General features: G+C 37.9%; 2 protein-coding genes across 4 annotated transcripts; one reads left to right on the top strand and one right to left on the bottom strand.

Annotated features, from left to right (window-relative positions):
• The first annotated feature begins 2,354 nt into the window (after positions 1-2,354).
• On the top strand, positions 2,355-8,776 carry ctbs (chitobiase, di-N-acetyl-). 3 transcript variants are annotated; one of them, XM_041791117.1, is made up of 7 exons: positions 2,355-2,526; positions 4,871-5,009; positions 5,116-5,324; positions 5,420-5,591; positions 5,689-5,786; positions 7,718-7,876; positions 8,257-8,776. In XM_041791117.1, exons 1-7 carry the CDS (start codon positions 2,413-2,415, stop codon positions 8,443-8,445), a joined length of 1,080 nt encoding a protein of 359 aa, XP_041647051.1. In that variant the 5' UTR covers positions 2,355-2,412; the 3' UTR covers positions 8,446-8,776. The 3 variants fall into 3 exon arrangements, with proteins under 3 accessions (XP_041647051.1, XP_041647050.1, XP_041647052.1); XM_041791116.1 differs by having other exon boundaries at positions 7,715-7,876; XM_041791118.1 differs by having other exon boundaries at positions 2,391-2,526; positions 4,571-5,009; positions 7,715-7,876.
• Positions 8,456-15,473, bottom strand: spata1 (spermatogenesis associated 1). The gene is made up of 12 exons (XM_041791115.1): positions 15,371-15,473; positions 15,140-15,246; positions 13,141-13,258; positions 12,883-12,936; positions 12,266-12,650; positions 11,456-11,618; positions 11,299-11,359; positions 10,913-11,030; positions 10,698-10,823; positions 10,309-10,484; positions 10,032-10,130; positions 8,456-9,176 (listed from the first exon to the last, which is right to left on the bottom strand). The coding sequence occupies exons 1-12, from the start codon at positions 15,428-15,430 to the stop codon at positions 9,030-9,032; spliced, it is 1,614 nt and encodes a 537-aa protein (XP_041647049.1). The 5' UTR covers positions 15,431-15,473; the 3' UTR covers positions 8,456-9,029.
• Positions 15,474-17,350: the final 1,877 nt, after the last annotated feature.

The raw sequence follows: 17,350 nt of genomic DNA, 5'->3' as shown, positions 1-17,350 counted from the left end.
GTTTATTTCAGTTATTAAAAAAAAGATAAAAGTCTCAACTTATTTAAGGTGACTACACTTTTTCTGTTAACGTGTTGAAAGTAATTATTGCAACCTTTTTTTTTTTTTTTTTACCCACCCTACTAAAGTTAAGTGTATCCGTCTTTTCACTAGTGTAAACATTAGTGCTCTAGCCTTTTTTGAAAATGTCATCCTGTCATGACTTGGTCACTGATAATCTACTTGAGGGCATTTTTATCATATTTCAGATGGTATTCAGATTTTTCTTTTTGGTAATTTATTGATCATATTGATTAGATAGAAGTATCATAAGAGGTATGTATCAAATAAGTTACAACAAGCTTTAAGGGGTTAAACACAATGCTCCCAAAGTAAACCATCATTTATTCTTTATTGAAAAATCAAATAAAATTAATTAATTGATACACCTAAAAAAGAGAAGAAACCATGCTACCCTGTAAAAGTAAAACTTAGTTTAGAAGATGAAAATTGAATAAAAATGCTAACATAATTATTATTGAAATGGGCTGATAGATGTTTAATGAAATTTTTTTGTTTTTTGAAAATTGTATTCAAGTTATGTTTATAATAATCAAAAACTAATAACAACAATAATACATTTTATTTATAAAGCACTTTTCAAGTACTGAAATACACTGTATGGTAGTTAAATCACTCTCACTTACCAAAAGCATGTCCTATTAATTAAACTTATGATAGAAACATTTTCAGTCTCATATTTCCTCCCTCTTGGTACTGGTCCCTTACTTGTCTTTAGGACACCGAGGTGCCTTTTTATTACCCCCCCATTTATTGAGCAGCCAAGGCGGTTGTTTTCAACCCTTACCAAGTTTACACTTAAAACATCACTGTAAGAAATGTGAAGAAAATGAGCTTCATTGTTGATAAAAATCTAGCTTTAAATGCTAACTTATAGTCCAGACTGTTGAGCTAACTTAAAACAATAGTTTTAACTAACATAAATAAGTGAAATGATTTGAAATACTCATGGGCATTTTGTTGTAGAAAACTTAGAACTATGAACGAGGTTGTTGTCTCTTAACCTGAACATCTGTGGTTATCTGCAGCTCCTGCAGGAACAGGTCAAAGTGTCCTTGAGCGAGACTCTGAACCCCGTGCTCCTGCTGCAATGCCAGCAGCAAATGGGTGCATTTGGGAGCCCACAGAAGCCTTGTCCATCAGTGTGTGAATGTGATGTGAATGGGTTAAAGTGACTTGCACTTTGAGCGGTCGGATGATTAGAAAAACACTGTACAAGTTCAAGTCCATTAACCAATTACCATATGCAACCAAAAAACTTCAAAACTTTGGAGACAGCTTTGGCCTACAAGGAAATGATATTGTACAGAACATCTTGTGAGGTTAACATCTAAACAGTAGCCATTGAGGTCAGTTATACGATATTAAGGAGAATGGCAAACAGTTGGTAAGTGAGTATAGTAATTAATTAAAACATAGTTTAATAAAAGGAAACTTTTCCTCTGAGGGCCACACACAGAAATATATAAGGGTGATGGGCGACTTTCCTTTCTTTGAGGGTATCAAAATCCATAAAACCAACCTAATGTAGATTAAAATATGTTTAGTGGTTGAGTTTGTTTGAATGGCAAATTAATGGCTGATAAGACAAGTAGCCAATCATTTTAAGGATTTATGGAGGCCAGTTAGATTTCAGCAGACCCTGCTCATCCCTGGCCACCACTGGCTCCAACCTCTGAATGCTATGGGACTGCTCCTTGCTGCTGTAATCCATTATGGTGTTAAAATGAAAATACCGTTAGAATTTTTGTTTGTCAATATGTTAACCATGTACAGTGTTGTCTCAATTTTGTCACCCAAAAAGCACAAATAAATTCTCATCCAAATGGATTTTACAGAATCAACACAATAACACCACCTTGTGCTGAAACTAAGAAAAACAGTCAAACACAAGCTTCATGTTCTAATGTGGACCATTTTCCAGTTGTCTAGAATTTGCTGTGGACCAATCAGAAATGGACTGTAGGCTGCATTTGGCCCCTTGCTATAGTTTGGGCTCACCTGTCTCAAAGATATGATAATCTAAGATATATAGCCTATAATAGTGTAACAAGTTCATTGTCCAAAGAGGCTCAATAAAATCAATCTTTGGTGTAGTTCTTAACTTAATCTTTTTCCATCTTTCCCTGGTGGTACTTTTCTAAATTTTATGAGAACGTTCAATGTGATGTCATAATTAAGAAATTATGGTACAGTCTTAGGTTTGGTTCCTAACCGCTATGTTCCTAACTCATACGCGTTGCTAAATGAAGTTTGTACCATATCAGCCCCCGTACAGTTGTCATGCGGTGAGATTAGTTTGACAACCAAAACAGACTGACCGATTTATTCCGGTTCCTCTTTAAAATCAAAATGTCCTGGTTTCTTCTGTTTTTATCTTGGATATTTGTGCTATGTGGGGCTAATAATTGTCCCTGTGAGAGACCGGAACTCTGTCAGCAGGTCCGCGAGGAGAGAGACTTTGAGGTAATTCAGGTTATTTTGAAAACGTGAGTAGGACCAGCAGACAAAAACCCAGCTAACGTTAGAGGATGAAACTTTAACCGAAAGCTTAATATCTTCAAAGCATAGTTGGTCATTTGTTATTTTAACATAATTTTCATAATTTCAGACGTGCTGTGATTAATGAAAACGGGTTAAAGGGTTATAAACTGCAGCTGTTTTAATGGCAAGTGCGTCAAACTCCAGTAGTAAGTTGATGAATAACAACGTCACTGGAACAAAAAAGAGGAAATAGGCTACTGAAGTTTTTAACTTCGGTAATCACACACAATCGTCAATAAGTGTCAAAATAATCTTTAGTTTGTCAAAAACCAGTTGTCTACTGAAAAAAGTAACAGACATTTATGGTCTAATATAGTATCCAATTAGATAACTTACAAAAAAAGAAGAAAGGGCTGAGTTTATTTTACTGTAGGGTTAAACTGCAATATTGCTCTGCGCTGAAACTGAATTTTTAGAGCTGTCACAAGACAGCTGCAGCGTTTATGGCTGCTATAAAATACTATCTTATGATGCAGCAGATAAAATGTCAGCTCCTAATTCTGAATATTGAACTGATACCTTCACCCACAAAACAAAAACCCCTTTCTCTGCTCTGCATCCTTTTAGTCATAAATTTAAAACGACAATGCAATTTTTAAAAATTAATTTCCTTTACGGCAAAGGAAAAATTTAAAAATGAAATTGCTTTAAGCAACAATATCCTAAGCTATGATGTGTATTGTCTCTGTTATCTTAAGTGTTAACTTTTTATCTATGCAGACTACCTGTATTTTCTCTATGGTCATGTGATATTTAAGCAGCTCCCCCTTTTGGGAACTTACGGCCTCCTGTGCTTGTATTAGCTGTATCTCTTTGCTTCAAAAAATAAATAAATAAATAAAATAAAATAAAATAAAATTCTAATAAGAAAATAGCTGTAGAATCATAAATGTGCTCTTTAAAATGTATTATTTGAAATTTATTTTATTCCTTAAGGAAATTATTCAGACATTTCAATCACTTGATATCCCTCATAGCCAAGTATCCAAAAATGTGATACGTATAATTATCCTTTTCCTTGATGTTTCCTCACGCTTTTTCAGCCAAATGCATGTTTGTGTTCGCCCTAAAAGTTGTGAGGTGTCATTTATGATCAGAAAATCCACAATAAAGATCTAATTTTTGAGAAATGGGGTGGAAATAGCTACTAAAAGGCCTGTTTCAGAGCCTTTTGGGAATCTGTGGGCCAAGGTAATTATAGGAAACTTAAAACTAATTAATAACTAAAACTAAAATGTAAAAATCCTATTAGTTAATTGAAACCAAAAATAGAAACAATGCTTTAAAAATAACTGACTAAAACTTTGTTGTGTGCTTACAAAACAAACTAAAATTAAATTAGGGACAAAATGTCTTTAGTTTAAGTCTTTGACACAAACACACTGACTGACTTATACACCCAAGAGTAGGGAGTGTAAAATGGCCTGATTTGATTGGTAAAATCTTTATACTAGTACATTGATAATTTTAGTTCTGGAGTTCAATACAAAAATTGTTTGTCGTCTACTCTTTTTGGATCTCGACCCTGACAAGTATCCTGTGTAACTGGAAAAGCTAACACTAAATCTAATACTTAACATTTTCTCAACCCATTTTTTCCAACGCATTTTTGCCACTGTTTACCAATTTTGCCACTCTGTAACCACTTTTTACTGCTTTTTCGCTGCAGTTTTCCCCCCCTTTTATACATGTTTGTCAGTTTCACCTTTTTTCCCTCTTTTTGTAATTATTTGTCTTTCCTTCAAAGTTATTAAAGTTTCTTCTACTTTATTCTCTGGCATCCTAACATTCGCGCACATCATGTCTTGGCTGTAAAGTATGTCATGACTTTCCAAATTTGCCCAATCTACACTGTAAACATTACCAAAAAAGATAATTCTGTATTAAGAAAAAGGGGTTACCTTTGAAAAAGGCTATATTTTACTGCAGCATGAAAAATAAAATTCCATTTTTGTTTCTTTGTTAGGAGTGGTTGTTATTCAGGCTAAATTAAAGGTATGCGGATCACAGATTAACTTCACAGTGGACCATGATTTTCCTGACCTCCATGGACCCCCAGTCTGGCTCGGCCCCAGAAAGCTCTCCCTTTTACCCCCCCCCCCCCCCCCATACAGAGTTACAGTAGTTTCTGCTGTATAAAGGAAAGAAGGAATCCTTAAAAATAAGTAATTTTACTCATTTCATTCTGATGAATTACAAATGACTAAATAGGACAGAGAACAGCTAGTCCTGCAGTAATGTGTCTGTATGCTGTTTTTATTTTCAGGTGTTTGTGTTTGACGTGGGTGGAAAGACATGGGAGTCCTACAACTGGAGCATGGTGACGACAGTGGCAACGTTTGGGAAGTATGATGCTGAACTCATGTGTCATGCTCACTCCAAAGGAGCACGTGTTGTACTCAAAGGTAGAGAAAAGTGAACACTGCAGTATGTTTTTCTTGTTGGTGGTTTAGTCCCTTATACCTTCATGATCCTTATAACTACTGCCTCTCTCCTTGTTGATTTGAAAAGGTGACGTTCCTCTCTCTTACATTGTGGACCAAGAAAACAGAACAGCATGGATAACAGAGAAGGTTATGCTGGCTAAGAGTCAGTTTATGGATGGGATCAACATCGATATCGAGCAAGCAGTGGAGGAGAGCTCACCGGAGTATTATGCTCTAACGGCCCTCGTCAAGGAAACCACAGAGACTTTCCACAGAGAGATCCCAGGCTCCCAGGTCAGGACAATGTTTTTATTTCCTTTGGAGAATTTCAAACACACTAAAAAGAAAATGCATAAATTAAGTGATATTTGGCTTAATCTGTCGTTTAGGTCTCATTTGATGTCGCCTGGTCGCCAAAATGTATTGACAAGCGCTGCTACAATTATGTCACCATAGCCGAATCCTGCGACCTGCTCTTTGTTATGTCCTATGATGAACAGAGCCAGATCATGGGGGACTGTATAGCAATGGCAAACGCCCCACTCTCTCAAACACTGGAGGGTTTGTTTTCCAAATGTTAGTCGGGATTGTTAGCTTGTTATTACTTCTTTTCGCCGTCTTATGAAATGCTTTTTTTCTTTCTTTTTTTTTTTTTTAGCTTATGACCAGTACTTGAGTATGAACATCGATCCAAAGAAGCTTGTGATGGGAGTGCCATGGTATGGATATGACTATCCATGCCTCAACCTTTCTGAGGTAAGATACAATCAAGTTACACAGAGAAAATGCTGATATAATTCTATTTAACAGTTAAGTTCTGTGAAATTCTCAACAGTGCTACCATAATAACTCTAACAGCTGAAATACATTCACAACTGCTATTGGACTGCCATGACACAATGGTACATGTATCCATGATGCTCAGAGGATAAACTCCAGTAACACTGGTTATCTTTGAACATCACTGTACAAATTAAGGTTCTATGTATTTTACAGAACATCTCAACATTTACTGGAATGACTGTCACAACATGTATTAGAGATGTGCATCGTGAAGTGGCTTTCCCTCCTGTGCGAGGCCTTTCAGACCAGCAGGGCTCTGTGCCCGTTCCGGTTCCCAAACCTTATTTTGAACAAGCCGGTGTGTTCAAACCAAAAAAATTGGTTTGAAACCTGAAAAGTTGGTTCTCAGCTTGAACCAAAAAATAGTCTTTTCTCTCTCAAGAACTGTGACATCATCAGTGGGCGTATCATAGCTTAGGTTTGTGAAGACAAGCGGAAGATTGAAAAAAAAAGGGGTGTGCTGAGGAGACAAACTGTTTTATTGCAATCTGGGCCTCAACAGAATTCCAGGTGAAGCTGGAGAGTTGTACAAGGAAGAGAAAATTAAATTCCGAATCGCAAAAAAGATGGCAAGGCTGGGTTCACCCAAACGCTAGACCAAATGATTAATAAAATCAAGAAACCACCTAAGTAATGTCCTCCTACTTTGGTTCTGCATTAACTGGAGTGAAAGCACCAAGGTTCTAAGACTCCAGAACGGAGCCAGAGCCAAAACCAGTGTCTGTCTGAAAGCAGAGGCTGAGATTACCTAACAGCTATTTGAGGGATTGAAGTTTTGTCGACATTGGCTAAATCTCATGTTCTGCAGTCATGGACTGAAGTACTTAAAAATGCTTTACCATGAAATGTGTGTGTGCTGAGCACTGCCCCACTGTGAATTTCTTCTGTGGGAAACCTAGAGCTTGGTGATGTGAAGACCGTGACCGTCCTGTGCTTCACTAAATGTGAAAGGTTTGAATGATGACCTAGTAATCATTGAAGTTTGGAAAAATGAAATATTTAATCGTAGCAGGCATCGGCATGAAGGAGAAATGAAAATGAGTTTAAGTGTCTATATGTGGTCAAGTTTTCTACATTTATATCTAGTAATGGCTGAGGAATAAATAAAAAATGAGATTAAATTGCAATATGATGGTCTACTGCATCTTTCAAATCATAGAAGGTGCCATTTTTCGTTAACCTAAAATTTGTCAAAAAATCAGTTTAATTTTTGCAGTTGCAATGTTATGCTCTAGACCTCATTCAAGGGCCATTTTTCCTTTAGAATAGTTTGCAAAAAAAAACCAACTTTCCATATTTTTAAATGCTTTTCTTACTAATAATGATGCATATTGTCTTCAAAAAATGTGAGGTCAAGACAGTGTGACCCTTTCTTTGTTATTTAGGTCATCTCAAACCCCTGCCTCTCAAATACTGCAGACCTGATGCTGTTGTAGCCTATGAGGTTTCAATGCTGAGGGTTTAAGCAGTAGATTGGCAGAAGGCCGTCCTTGTCAAACCACCACATTTTAACAAGTATTTATAGCCTTAAGCTTTCATTTAGCACCCCCTTGTGGTCTGATATGAGATTGTTTTACCACAGATTTCTAAACAAATACAACTTAACTGATGACTTTAACATAAACTTTTCACACTGTACTGTGAGCTGGTTAATGCCATGACTTGATTTTTAACATTACATCCATGATTTTCTAAGAAAGTTATTCTTCCATCTTGTCAAATGGAGTAACATTGATTGTTGAAGGACCTTTGTGTAATATGTATTGTTACACTACATCAGGAGTTTATTTGTCTCTCTGATGTTTGAACAAATATATCCCTTGATGTCTTTCCACTATCAGCAGGGAATATGCTCAATAGCCAAAGTCCCTTTCCGTGGAGCCCCATGCAGTGATGCTGCTGGAAAACAAAAAACATACAAGTGGATTATGCAGCAGGTAAACATCTCGATGTCGGGGAGGCTCTGGGATGATACGCAGAAGGCTCCTTACTTCAATTATGAGGTACATTCTTTTAATTTTGTTGTTTTTAGATTTTCTTAACTTTTACTAGCTTAGAAAGTTTTATTTCAGTGGTAAGCAAAGTAGGAGCCTTTATCACAAATACTTTTGTCTTGTTGTCAAATTCAAGCCTGCCTGACTTCACTTCCTCTAATAGGGACTCAACAACTAAAGCAGGGCTTTCAAGCAGGGGCTGTTCATCTAGAGTGCTGGCATCCAGCCACCCTACCAGAGACAATTCAGACAAAACACCCCCCCCCCAAACAGCAGTAAAACTATACAGCTGAATGCCTTCTCGTTTGAGCAAAAAGTCTCCTCAGAAAACAAAGACTGTTTATCATCAGTTCTCATTTTAACCGTTATGTGCACTTTTTCCTGTTTAGGACCAGACAGGACAGATTCATCAAGTTTGGTACGATGATCCACTGAGTCTTTGTCCCAAGGCTGAGTCTGTGAAATCTAAAGGTTTGAGGGGAATCGGCATGTGGAACGGAAACATCTTGGATTACAGCGATGATCCAGTCGCCAGGCAACAAACGGCAGAGATGTGGAATGCACTGTTAGGATGCTAGCTTGGATACACTCAACACGGCTGCAGAAATTTACATCACCCCTCCTGTTTGTCACAAAGTTAGTATATCCCTTTGTGGCAGTAATAGGCCGTAACTTCCCCATGAGATATATACCTGCACTGCATAGTTTTTACAGGCTTTTATTGCTCCTGCTATCGAATGAAATGTCTTAAACTTTTGTCCGTGCCAATGGAATAACTGATTTTTATTTTATTACAAGCAGCTTCAAATGTGATGACCACAAACTGTAATTTGGTTGAACTGTACTGGGCTTGCTGACTTTTACACACATTGTAATTTTCAGAAATAAACACTTTCTGATAAATCTGTACACAGTGAGTCACATAACTGCTTACGCAACATTATAGTACCTGTTAAAATTTGGAAGTCAGTTAACAGTATAAACAAAGCCAGGACAAACCAGACATTCAAACAGTACATCAAATTTAAAATAATGCACAAAAACAAGCACATAGTAGAAACATTGGGTTCAAAATAGTGAGCTATTTAGAAAGAAAACTGTACAATAAAAAATTTAAATCAACAAACATAACATGCATGAGACACAGCTCTGTTAAGGCGGATTAGTTGGAGATGCTCTGAACTTTTCTGTTTCTTGTGGTATTTCCAAAACTTATATAGGTTATGTGGGTGGGATGAGAGGATTGACTTTTCTTCTGGGCCAGCTCAGCCTTCAGCGCCCTCAGCTCTGTAGCAGCCTGCTCCCTCAACTACAGGAGAAAAAAATAAAACATTCCTAGGGATGGCAAACAAGCAATCAAGCCTGGATACGTCAAATATTTATCATAATAATGAGGACAAATTATGTCCGCATTTTTCCTCTGTTTTTAATGGAAGTGTATTACATACACTTTTGAAAATAAATTAATGTATTAACTATCTCATCACATGTTGAACATCTGCCGAAGCTGCTTTGGGATGTGAGGAGTTAGAGGGAGATGCAAAGAGAGAGATGGAAAGAGACAAGCAGAACAACTTTGAATAAGACAGATTTCTTGGCAGTCACAAATCTATTGTAATCCTATTTTTCTATACAATGGCAGTAATAATGATAACATTGTGTGACAATATTACAAGCTGTAATAACCATGTATGATAAAAGACGGATCCATGATATGGTTAACAGTAACAAAGATGATAATGACATTGAGAAGACTGATATTGGCACTTGAGTAGTTGAAGTTGAGCTGCTTGTGTTCTGTTATTCAAGCGAATGCAATATTCTTCTGTATGGTGTTTTATTTTACAGTGTTTCTCTATTTTAAATGTTGCATAAACATTATTAATACTATTTTAGATGTGTAAGTGTGGTGCAGACTATTTGAAATGATATAATGTTTATCTTAGCCATGATTTACTATCCTCTAAATATATATTTCTTATGAAAATTAGGACTCTCCAGCACACATAATTATCACTCAAGATTGTAGGTTACTGAAAAGATTCTCATGTGATTGCATCTTCATATTTTTTTATGTCAACGAGTTACCAACTTCCTTAGCTATAAAACTTTTCCTTTTTACATTTACAGTAACATGTAGAGAGACTAACAGAAAATCTTTTACCTTGATCTCTGTTACAAGCTTCATCTTGGCATCTTCAACCTTTCTCTTCAGGTTGTCAATCTCGTGGCTCTCTGTCATGATCTGAATGATGAGCTCATTCTGAAAGTCAGGATCCTCCAGTCTGTCATTTTCACAACTTTAATGAGAGTTTGAATAAAATTGGTAATAACTGATGGCAAATATGGGTTTTGCCATGATAATTAAATATACTGTTTCCTGCTTAAAGCCAAAATATATTCAGTGCAGTCTAAGAAAATTCAAGGTGTCTCTGATTTACCTTTATGGAAGATCTGCCCTGTCGTCGGGGCTTCCCTCTGCTGTCTCGAGCCTGCAGCTGGAGCAAAAGTTTGTTGTAAAAAGTCTCCAACTCTTGTCGTAAGTTTCTCAAATTTTCCTCCAGGGGTGCTGTGGCCTTCTTGGTTTCAAAATATTTCTTCTTCCAACTGTCACGAGCTTTATGCCACATGGAAAGAAAGGAGATCAGAGGAAATTGGCCCTAAATGTATAAACTCAAGGGATTACTTTTTTCATTTTTCCCTTTTCAGAGACAAGGCTATTTATCCTAGAATTAAATTTGGCCTGCAGACTGGTTATATTCCAAACTACGGTCATACTTCTAATAAAATGATAGCTATATATTAAACTTTATTTTTGCATTTTGCTCACCTTGGTTCCTGCGGTGTCTATTTTGTGCTAATAAATCTTTGCCCTTTCTTAATAACTCCTCCCTGGTCCATTCAAGCTGCTTTCTTTCCTCCCTCACTAGCTTGATCTCCTGGATCAGGTCCTCTCCTAACAGAAACAAATCAATTAAAATATGAAGACAAAAGCCAGGAAAACAGTGCTCACTTTGGGTGTTTGGCAAAATCATTATTGCTTACTGTTTGTGTGAAAGACCATAGAGGAAGACTTCTTTTCAGTGACGGTGGGTATGTTGAGATCTGGAGGCGGAGAGGTGCAGAGAACAGGTCGAGACAACACAGCTGGACCATCAGTCACCTTGAAACAGGCAATAAATACAACACTGAGCATTTGTGTGAATGGACAGTTGGTAACTCTGCATTTCATTGTTCACTACAAGGACCCCACATACTTTACCACACCTACCTGCTGGCAGCAACACTATAACGTCTGACTACACTAAACAACCCACTAGACATTTCCTGCATGTTTTAATAGCCTAGTAAACATCTTTAAGAATCACTCTTCAAAAGGGAAACAGAAGTCAAAACTTACTGCACACTTTAAACTGTGTTGGATTACTCACTCCACTAGTTGGTTTATTCCTGTGTGGCGTGAGTGTGTGTGCATCTGTTGATTTCCACAGCCTGCAAACGAACAGATTGAGGAATCAGCATCAGTATTGTTAGACAGCAGTTTGATGGCAAACTTGGCGCTCAGTAATGCCTTAAAATACATGTTACCTGCTGTTGAGGGAGAAGCCTGAATCTCTGTCTTCTAAAGACAGAGCTGCTTCTGAATCTCTGGCCACTCTGTTCTGTCCGTTGTGTTGTGTCTTCTCACAGACATCGTCTCTTTCTGCTGACCCCTTCACTTGAGCTGAATGAGCTTCGCAGAGTCTGAAAACTGTAGACATGAAAAATCTTGAGAGTTCAGTTCCATGAGCTACCATCAAAACATCCAAGCTTTAAAGCTCCTGAATAGACATTTTCATTTGTGTCGATGAAGGCACCCCATGTAGACAAAGTGTTACCTCTAACTTTGCAGTCTCACAGTTAGAGAAATGGGGCTCACCTGAGTGCAGTGAATGTGTCTCAAGTGATTGTAGTATAAATAAACCTGTATCTGGAAGGTCCAGCCACTAGTTAATCAGTAGTCCTGGCTACCATTACGCCATAAAGACAAACGAACACTGCAAGCAACTCAGAGAAAAGGTTATTGAGAAGTGTAAGTCAGGGTGGATACAAAAACATTATGTTGTAGCAGTCTGTTTTCACTGTGACAGTGTGTTTTTTATTTTTCAATCAAAAAGCCACATTATATTGGTCATGATTGATTCACAAAATCAATAAAAGGATATAAAATCCAAGGGGTTGAATACTTTTTATAAGCACTGTACTCACTGAGTGTTTTGAAATAAGATGTACAGACTATTTTAGATGGTAGATCTCTTTTTCATGTGACTGTGGCTTGATGTAAGAGTAAATTGATATTTTCTGACTAGATATTAGATGAGACTTTTTGCTGTGTATGGGTGATCCTGTTATAAGCACCTTTATCGTGTGAGACTGGCTGTTGTACTCTCTGACTCTGGGGCTTTGTTTGGCAGCAGCCCTTCTCTGGCCACCCTGACTTATTCGAGAAAAGACCCTTCTCTTCATTATCTCCTTCTGCCTCTGAAGAGCTGTAACTCTGCTCCTCATCTTCCCCGTCCTCCTCTTCCAGGCTGGGGGTGGGAGGTGACTGATGGGAACACTTAGGGATGAGTGGGAATTTAACAGTCTCTTTTGTCCCTGCTGGGAGACTGCAGGTCTTTGGTGTGTGGTAATAGACGTGCTGGTCTGGGGAGCTGCTGCTGGTGTCTGGGCTGAGGGAGTGAGAGCAGACGCTGCTGTCAAGCTCAACTACAGGCAGCAGGTAAAGCTCTGGCTGAGGAGCCTGTTGGCATGTGAAAACAAAACATGAGGGTAGATTCATTTTTACATATGAAGCAGATTGTTTATATCTGAGCGTATTATGGTCAGGTTGAACACCTAAAATGTTTTTGTCGAACCAAAAAGGCCAGGCCAAAAAACGATGGACTAATGATTCTTAAAATTAAATCATCTAGGAAAAAGTTTCATTCAAGGGAGTGAAGCAAAATGTCAGAGTGAAAATGGATTCTACTTACATAAGGTGGAGCAAATGTTTTCACTTTGAGATCTCTCTCCTGTCTGCTCTTGACCTGTCATTGGAAAGATTTTTTTTCAAAGACATGGCAGTAAAATCTGGGCTTGTTCCCTCCCACATACATGCTTTAGCCTCTTCATTGTAGCAGCCTGAATAGTGAGCTTGTTCATCAAAGTGTCTGCATTGTTTCTCTCTCTGTAGACATGGTGGAACACAACCAGCTGTTAAAAAAGCACAGTAAACAGCCAGCCTCACTCACCAGTGCCAAACTGCGCCCCACACATTTCAGGAAAGAGAATTTGTCTATATTCCTCTCAGCACCAAGAAGAGCTCCAAGCTCGCTCCTCAGAGTTTTCAGGGTTATCTCAGGATAAACCCTGACAACACAAAGATAAAGAGTAAAGCGTTAGGACATAGATGTTTTTACACTGCAGCATGAGGAACAGTGAACTGTTTTTTGACAAACAAAAGTTCTCTGAGCTTCAGTATGATTATTATACACAGCTATAAAAGTTTAAAAAAGAAAGAAAGTATACATTTACTTCTGGCTTTACTACATTTTATTTTTACCTTAAGATAGATACTACATTTGGACAGCCTTTGACTGTTCTAGCATGACTTTTAAAATCACATGATGGTTTTATCTGATAGCTCTAACTTCACAGATTACACCTGTACATGAGAAAGGAAAAATTTGTTTTGTAATTTTGCACATTACAGTCAAACATCACACCATCTTGACCAAGATTACATTCCTTCAATGTAGCTAAGATAAACCCACATTATCTAAGATTTCAATTTAACTTTTTTGAGTACATAATTTTCACTACTGAACTTTCTGGACTACTCATCAATGCTACAGTGAAGAGACTAGCATCTCTTACATAACCTATTGTAGTGATCATCAACCGCCGGCCCTCCCACATCTCCCCATCTGGCCCCCGGAACATTATTAGATTTGGAAAATGTGCAGAGGAAAATATGTTGTGGTATTTCAGGTATTGATTTCATAAACTCCCTACAGCTATTAACTGCAACTCCAAAAACAACTGAGACTGAAACAGTTTTATCAGGACTGACTTCATGTTTCATCCATTTCTTTTTCTTTTAGAAATACACCTTTTAGCCGTTGCTAGCAGATATAATGCTTGTTAAACGTGTACTTATCAGTTCATTCTTTATGTAAGCTGACATTTTCTGTGTCAGCTTTCAGCTTCAGGCGTTTTGGGGGTACAAGTTTCCTGCTTGGGTTTTTCACTTTTCACTACACAGCACATTAGCACCAAACCCAGGGATGGAGGGTTAGGGTTAGTGATGGATAACAAGACAGCCACAGAAATTCAGCTAAACTATCTCAATCACCCCCTTGTGGCTGGCTGTGGTAAAGTGATTGATCTTACTTTTACAAGCAAAGAAGAAAGTAAACATATATTTTTAAAAAAAAATGACATATGTTAACCAGACCAGTGGTTCTCAATTTGGGAGATGGGCCCATGAACCCGTGAGACACTGAGTGGGGGTCGCCAAATGCCTTAAAAAAAAAAAAAGAAAAGAAAAGAATACTTTCATATGATTTCAAGTGGTATATTGTAGCCATTTTTAAAAATATATGCAGAAAATGAATTAATGCAAAATAAAAACATGGCCAAGTGGTTAGGTCACGTGCCATGTACGCAGTTGGCCTGGGATCAAGTCAGGCCTGTGGCTCCTTTCCCTCATGTCTCTCCCCCCTTTTCTCATCTCTGTTTCTGACTCTATCCACCAGCCTCTTCTCTAGAAATAAAGACATAAAGAGCCCAAGAATATATCTTTAGATATATAAATAGATAAAACTTGGTAATTTGGTGAGATTTACACTCTGATCAAATTAATGTGTAAAAACAATCCTTATAATGTAGGTATGCACATGTCTATTCTTGAATGTGAACAGCTGTGTTCAACTATGCTTCAGTAACCTTAGGGTACAGTGGGGGTCTGGGGTCTCTGGCACCCTTACTTTGGGGGTCTAGGGCTGAAAAGTTTGAGAACCCCTGAATTAGACCATTGTAAAAAAAATAAAAAAATAAATAAAAATAAATAAATTTTCAAATCCAGTCCCCAATGTGCCTATCAAGGTAAAATCTGGACCTTGCAAAGATGTAGTTGATAACCCCTGGCCTATGTCTCATGTGCACAGCCTCACAGTATTTAAATAAAAGTAATATTCCTCTTGAGTCTGATATATTTAACAAGGAAATCAAATATTATAGTTTATTCACCTGATAAAGCCTGCAGATATGAAGCTCTCTATGGCTTCAGCTGGGACTTTATTGAGCTTTACATCCCACTGGTCATCGGGCACATACAGCACGTGGAGCTCCACAAACTGACACACAGAATAAACCAGACTGTATAAGATAATAGAATAAAAGTTGACAGTAAAACGTATTTGAATGTAACTTATTCTATTTAATGTTAAAACTGTCAGACTCGCGTTCACAAAGACATACCTTAGAGCTGGTGGGTCTTCTGTCGTCAATGAGTCTCATTGATTCACATGAAAGGTCCATAATCGGAGAATGATTTAGAGAGAGAGACAGATTACCTTAGATTTCTGTTTTTTTCCGTCCTGGTTTATGAGCAGGGATCGTGGGGTTTTTGCTCTGTGGCAGCGTGGACTGCTAAGAAACAATCTGCTGGACTCAAACAAAGTCATTGGTCCAATGAAGTTTCTTTTATGAGAGTGCCAGCGGTGGTTGCTGTGGTGCTGACGATGACTGCTGCAGAGAAAGACGCAGCTAACACAATGCCTAGACATAGCCCTGACAGTTTGTATCAGTAAGAAATGTTTTAATTAGGGCCCGAGCACCGAGTGGTGCGAGGACCTAATTGTTTTTGCTCGAGACGTGTAATATTCCGTCATTGCATGGACTTCTGAGGCCCTTAACATATTCAAAAACGCAAGAAACTTGGCAGGTGCGTCCGGTCTCGCGAAAATTTTGATATTTTTTTGGGTCTCCAACATGAAAATTCTGAATTGCAAAAATAGCGCCCCCTAATAGTTTTCAAAGTTGAAGGTCCCTCCTTTGACTTTGTCGTAGATTCATGAAATTTTTGTGTAGGTTCGGCTTGAGCAGATCTACAAAACCCCCAGTGGGACCAAGTAATTCGGGGTTTTCTCATTAGTCTACAGGCGTGGCCGTGGCGAGCCCTCAAATTTGCATATTTTTTTGAAAAACAGAAAGTAGTTTATAACTCAGACATGCATTGTCCAATCTGACTCAAAATTCCTGGATTTATGGACAGGTCTTTTTCTGCACAGTCATATGGTTATATATTTTTCCTGTGATAGCGCCACCTAGTGCTGACAGGTAGTATCAAAGCGAATAGCAGAAGCCGCTGTTGAAAGTCCTTCGGAGATATTTCCATAAAATTTGTGTCAGGACAGCCTAGAGAAAAATTGTGCAGCGCCCCCTCTGGCAACAGAAAGTCACTACGCCTGAATTTTGCTATACGATACCAACATGATTGGTCACGTCTTACTGTAATTAGCTCATGCTGTTCCCAAGGAGTTGGCCTTACACATATACAATGATCAAATGTCTATGTTAAAGGGCGTGGCCATGGCGATTGTTTGTTCGCCATGAAACAGGAAATTGATTTTTCAAATGGTTATAAGACATGTAGAGCAATGAAATTTGACAAAAAAAAAAAAAAAAAAAAAAAAAATCTCATTGGCATTCTGAGATGATTGCTATTCATTTTGTAGGTGGGCATGGCCTATTGGCTCAATGGCGCCCCCTAGAACATTTAAAAAAATATTCTTATTAGTCAAAAGGCATGGCCATGGCGGCCCCTTAAATTGAAATGCTTCATCATGTGATAAAAGTGTCTGGTGCTCACTAAAAATTTTCCATTTATTACAAGATTGACCAAATCCTGCTGAAGTTAGCCCAGGCACCTTCCTCAAGGTTGATATTACTCAAATTTGAAGGTCAAGAGTCCTTACCTAAAATGGTGTGGCGGTGAAAATTTTTCATTTACCATGTAACAGGAATTAGAATTATCTAGTGCTTACAAAACTTGTAAAGCCACGAAACTTGGCAGAAAAACACCCAGTAGCAAAACGAGATGATTGATAGGATGATTGGCTTTTTGGCTCAGTAACGCCACCTACAGTAATTTGAAAATTCAGCCCCTGTATCCAAGGATTTTGAAAGTTCTTGAGCTTATACATCATTTTAAGTTCTACAAAAAAGCCTTCGGACCCATGCCGTAAAACAAACAGGAAGTCTGACTTTTTTTTTTTTGGTCAAAAAATCAGCACATTTAGCATGATTATCACTACAGCCATTTTTACACAAAAACTATTCTCTGACAACAGAATCCCTTTTCTTCTTCTTCATTTTATTTTTAAGGTTTGGTGTTTAAATGTCAATCAGATCCACTAATGTGCCTGAAACTGCTGTAGTATGCATGCCAGGCCAGTA

Source organism: Cheilinus undulatus, linkage group 7 (assembly GCF_018320785.1).
Source record: "Cheilinus undulatus linkage group 7, ASM1832078v1, whole genome shotgun sequence".
Lineage (NCBI taxonomy): Eukaryota > Metazoa > Chordata > Actinopteri > Labriformes > Labridae > Cheilinus > Cheilinus undulatus.
Note: the sequence above shows the minus strand (reverse complement) of the source record. Positions and strands in the feature narration are given on the sequence as shown.

What these genes read in the sequence shown, in the direction of transcription:
- ctbs (XM_041791116.1), top strand. Translation starts at nt 2,413, where the DNA reads ATGTCCTGGTTTCTTCTGTTTTTATCTTGGATATTTGTGCTATGTGGG. An exon ending in AGCACGTGTTGTACTCAAAG is followed by an intron (nt 5,010 to 5,115) that starts GTAGAGAAAAGT and finishes TGATTTGAAAAG; the next exon opens with GTGACGTTCCTCTCTCTTAC. An exon ending in CATGCCTCAACCTTTCTGAG is followed by an intron (nt 5,787 to 7,714) that starts GTAAGATACAAT and finishes TTCCACTATCAG; the next exon opens with CAGGGAATATGCTCAATAGC.
- spata1 (XM_041791115.1), bottom strand. Translation starts at nt 15,430, where the DNA reads ATGGACCTTTCATGTGAATCAATGAGACTCATTGACGACAGAAGACCC. An exon ending in GCCAGTCTCACACGATAAAG is followed by an intron (nt 11,619 to 12,265) that starts GTGCTTATAACA and finishes TCATGTCTACAG; the next exon opens with TTTTCAGACTCTGCGAAGCT. An exon ending in TATGGTCTTTCACACAAACA is followed by an intron (nt 10,824 to 10,912) that starts GTAAGCAATAAT and finishes TGTTTCTGTTAG; the next exon opens with GAGAGGACCTGATCCAGGAG.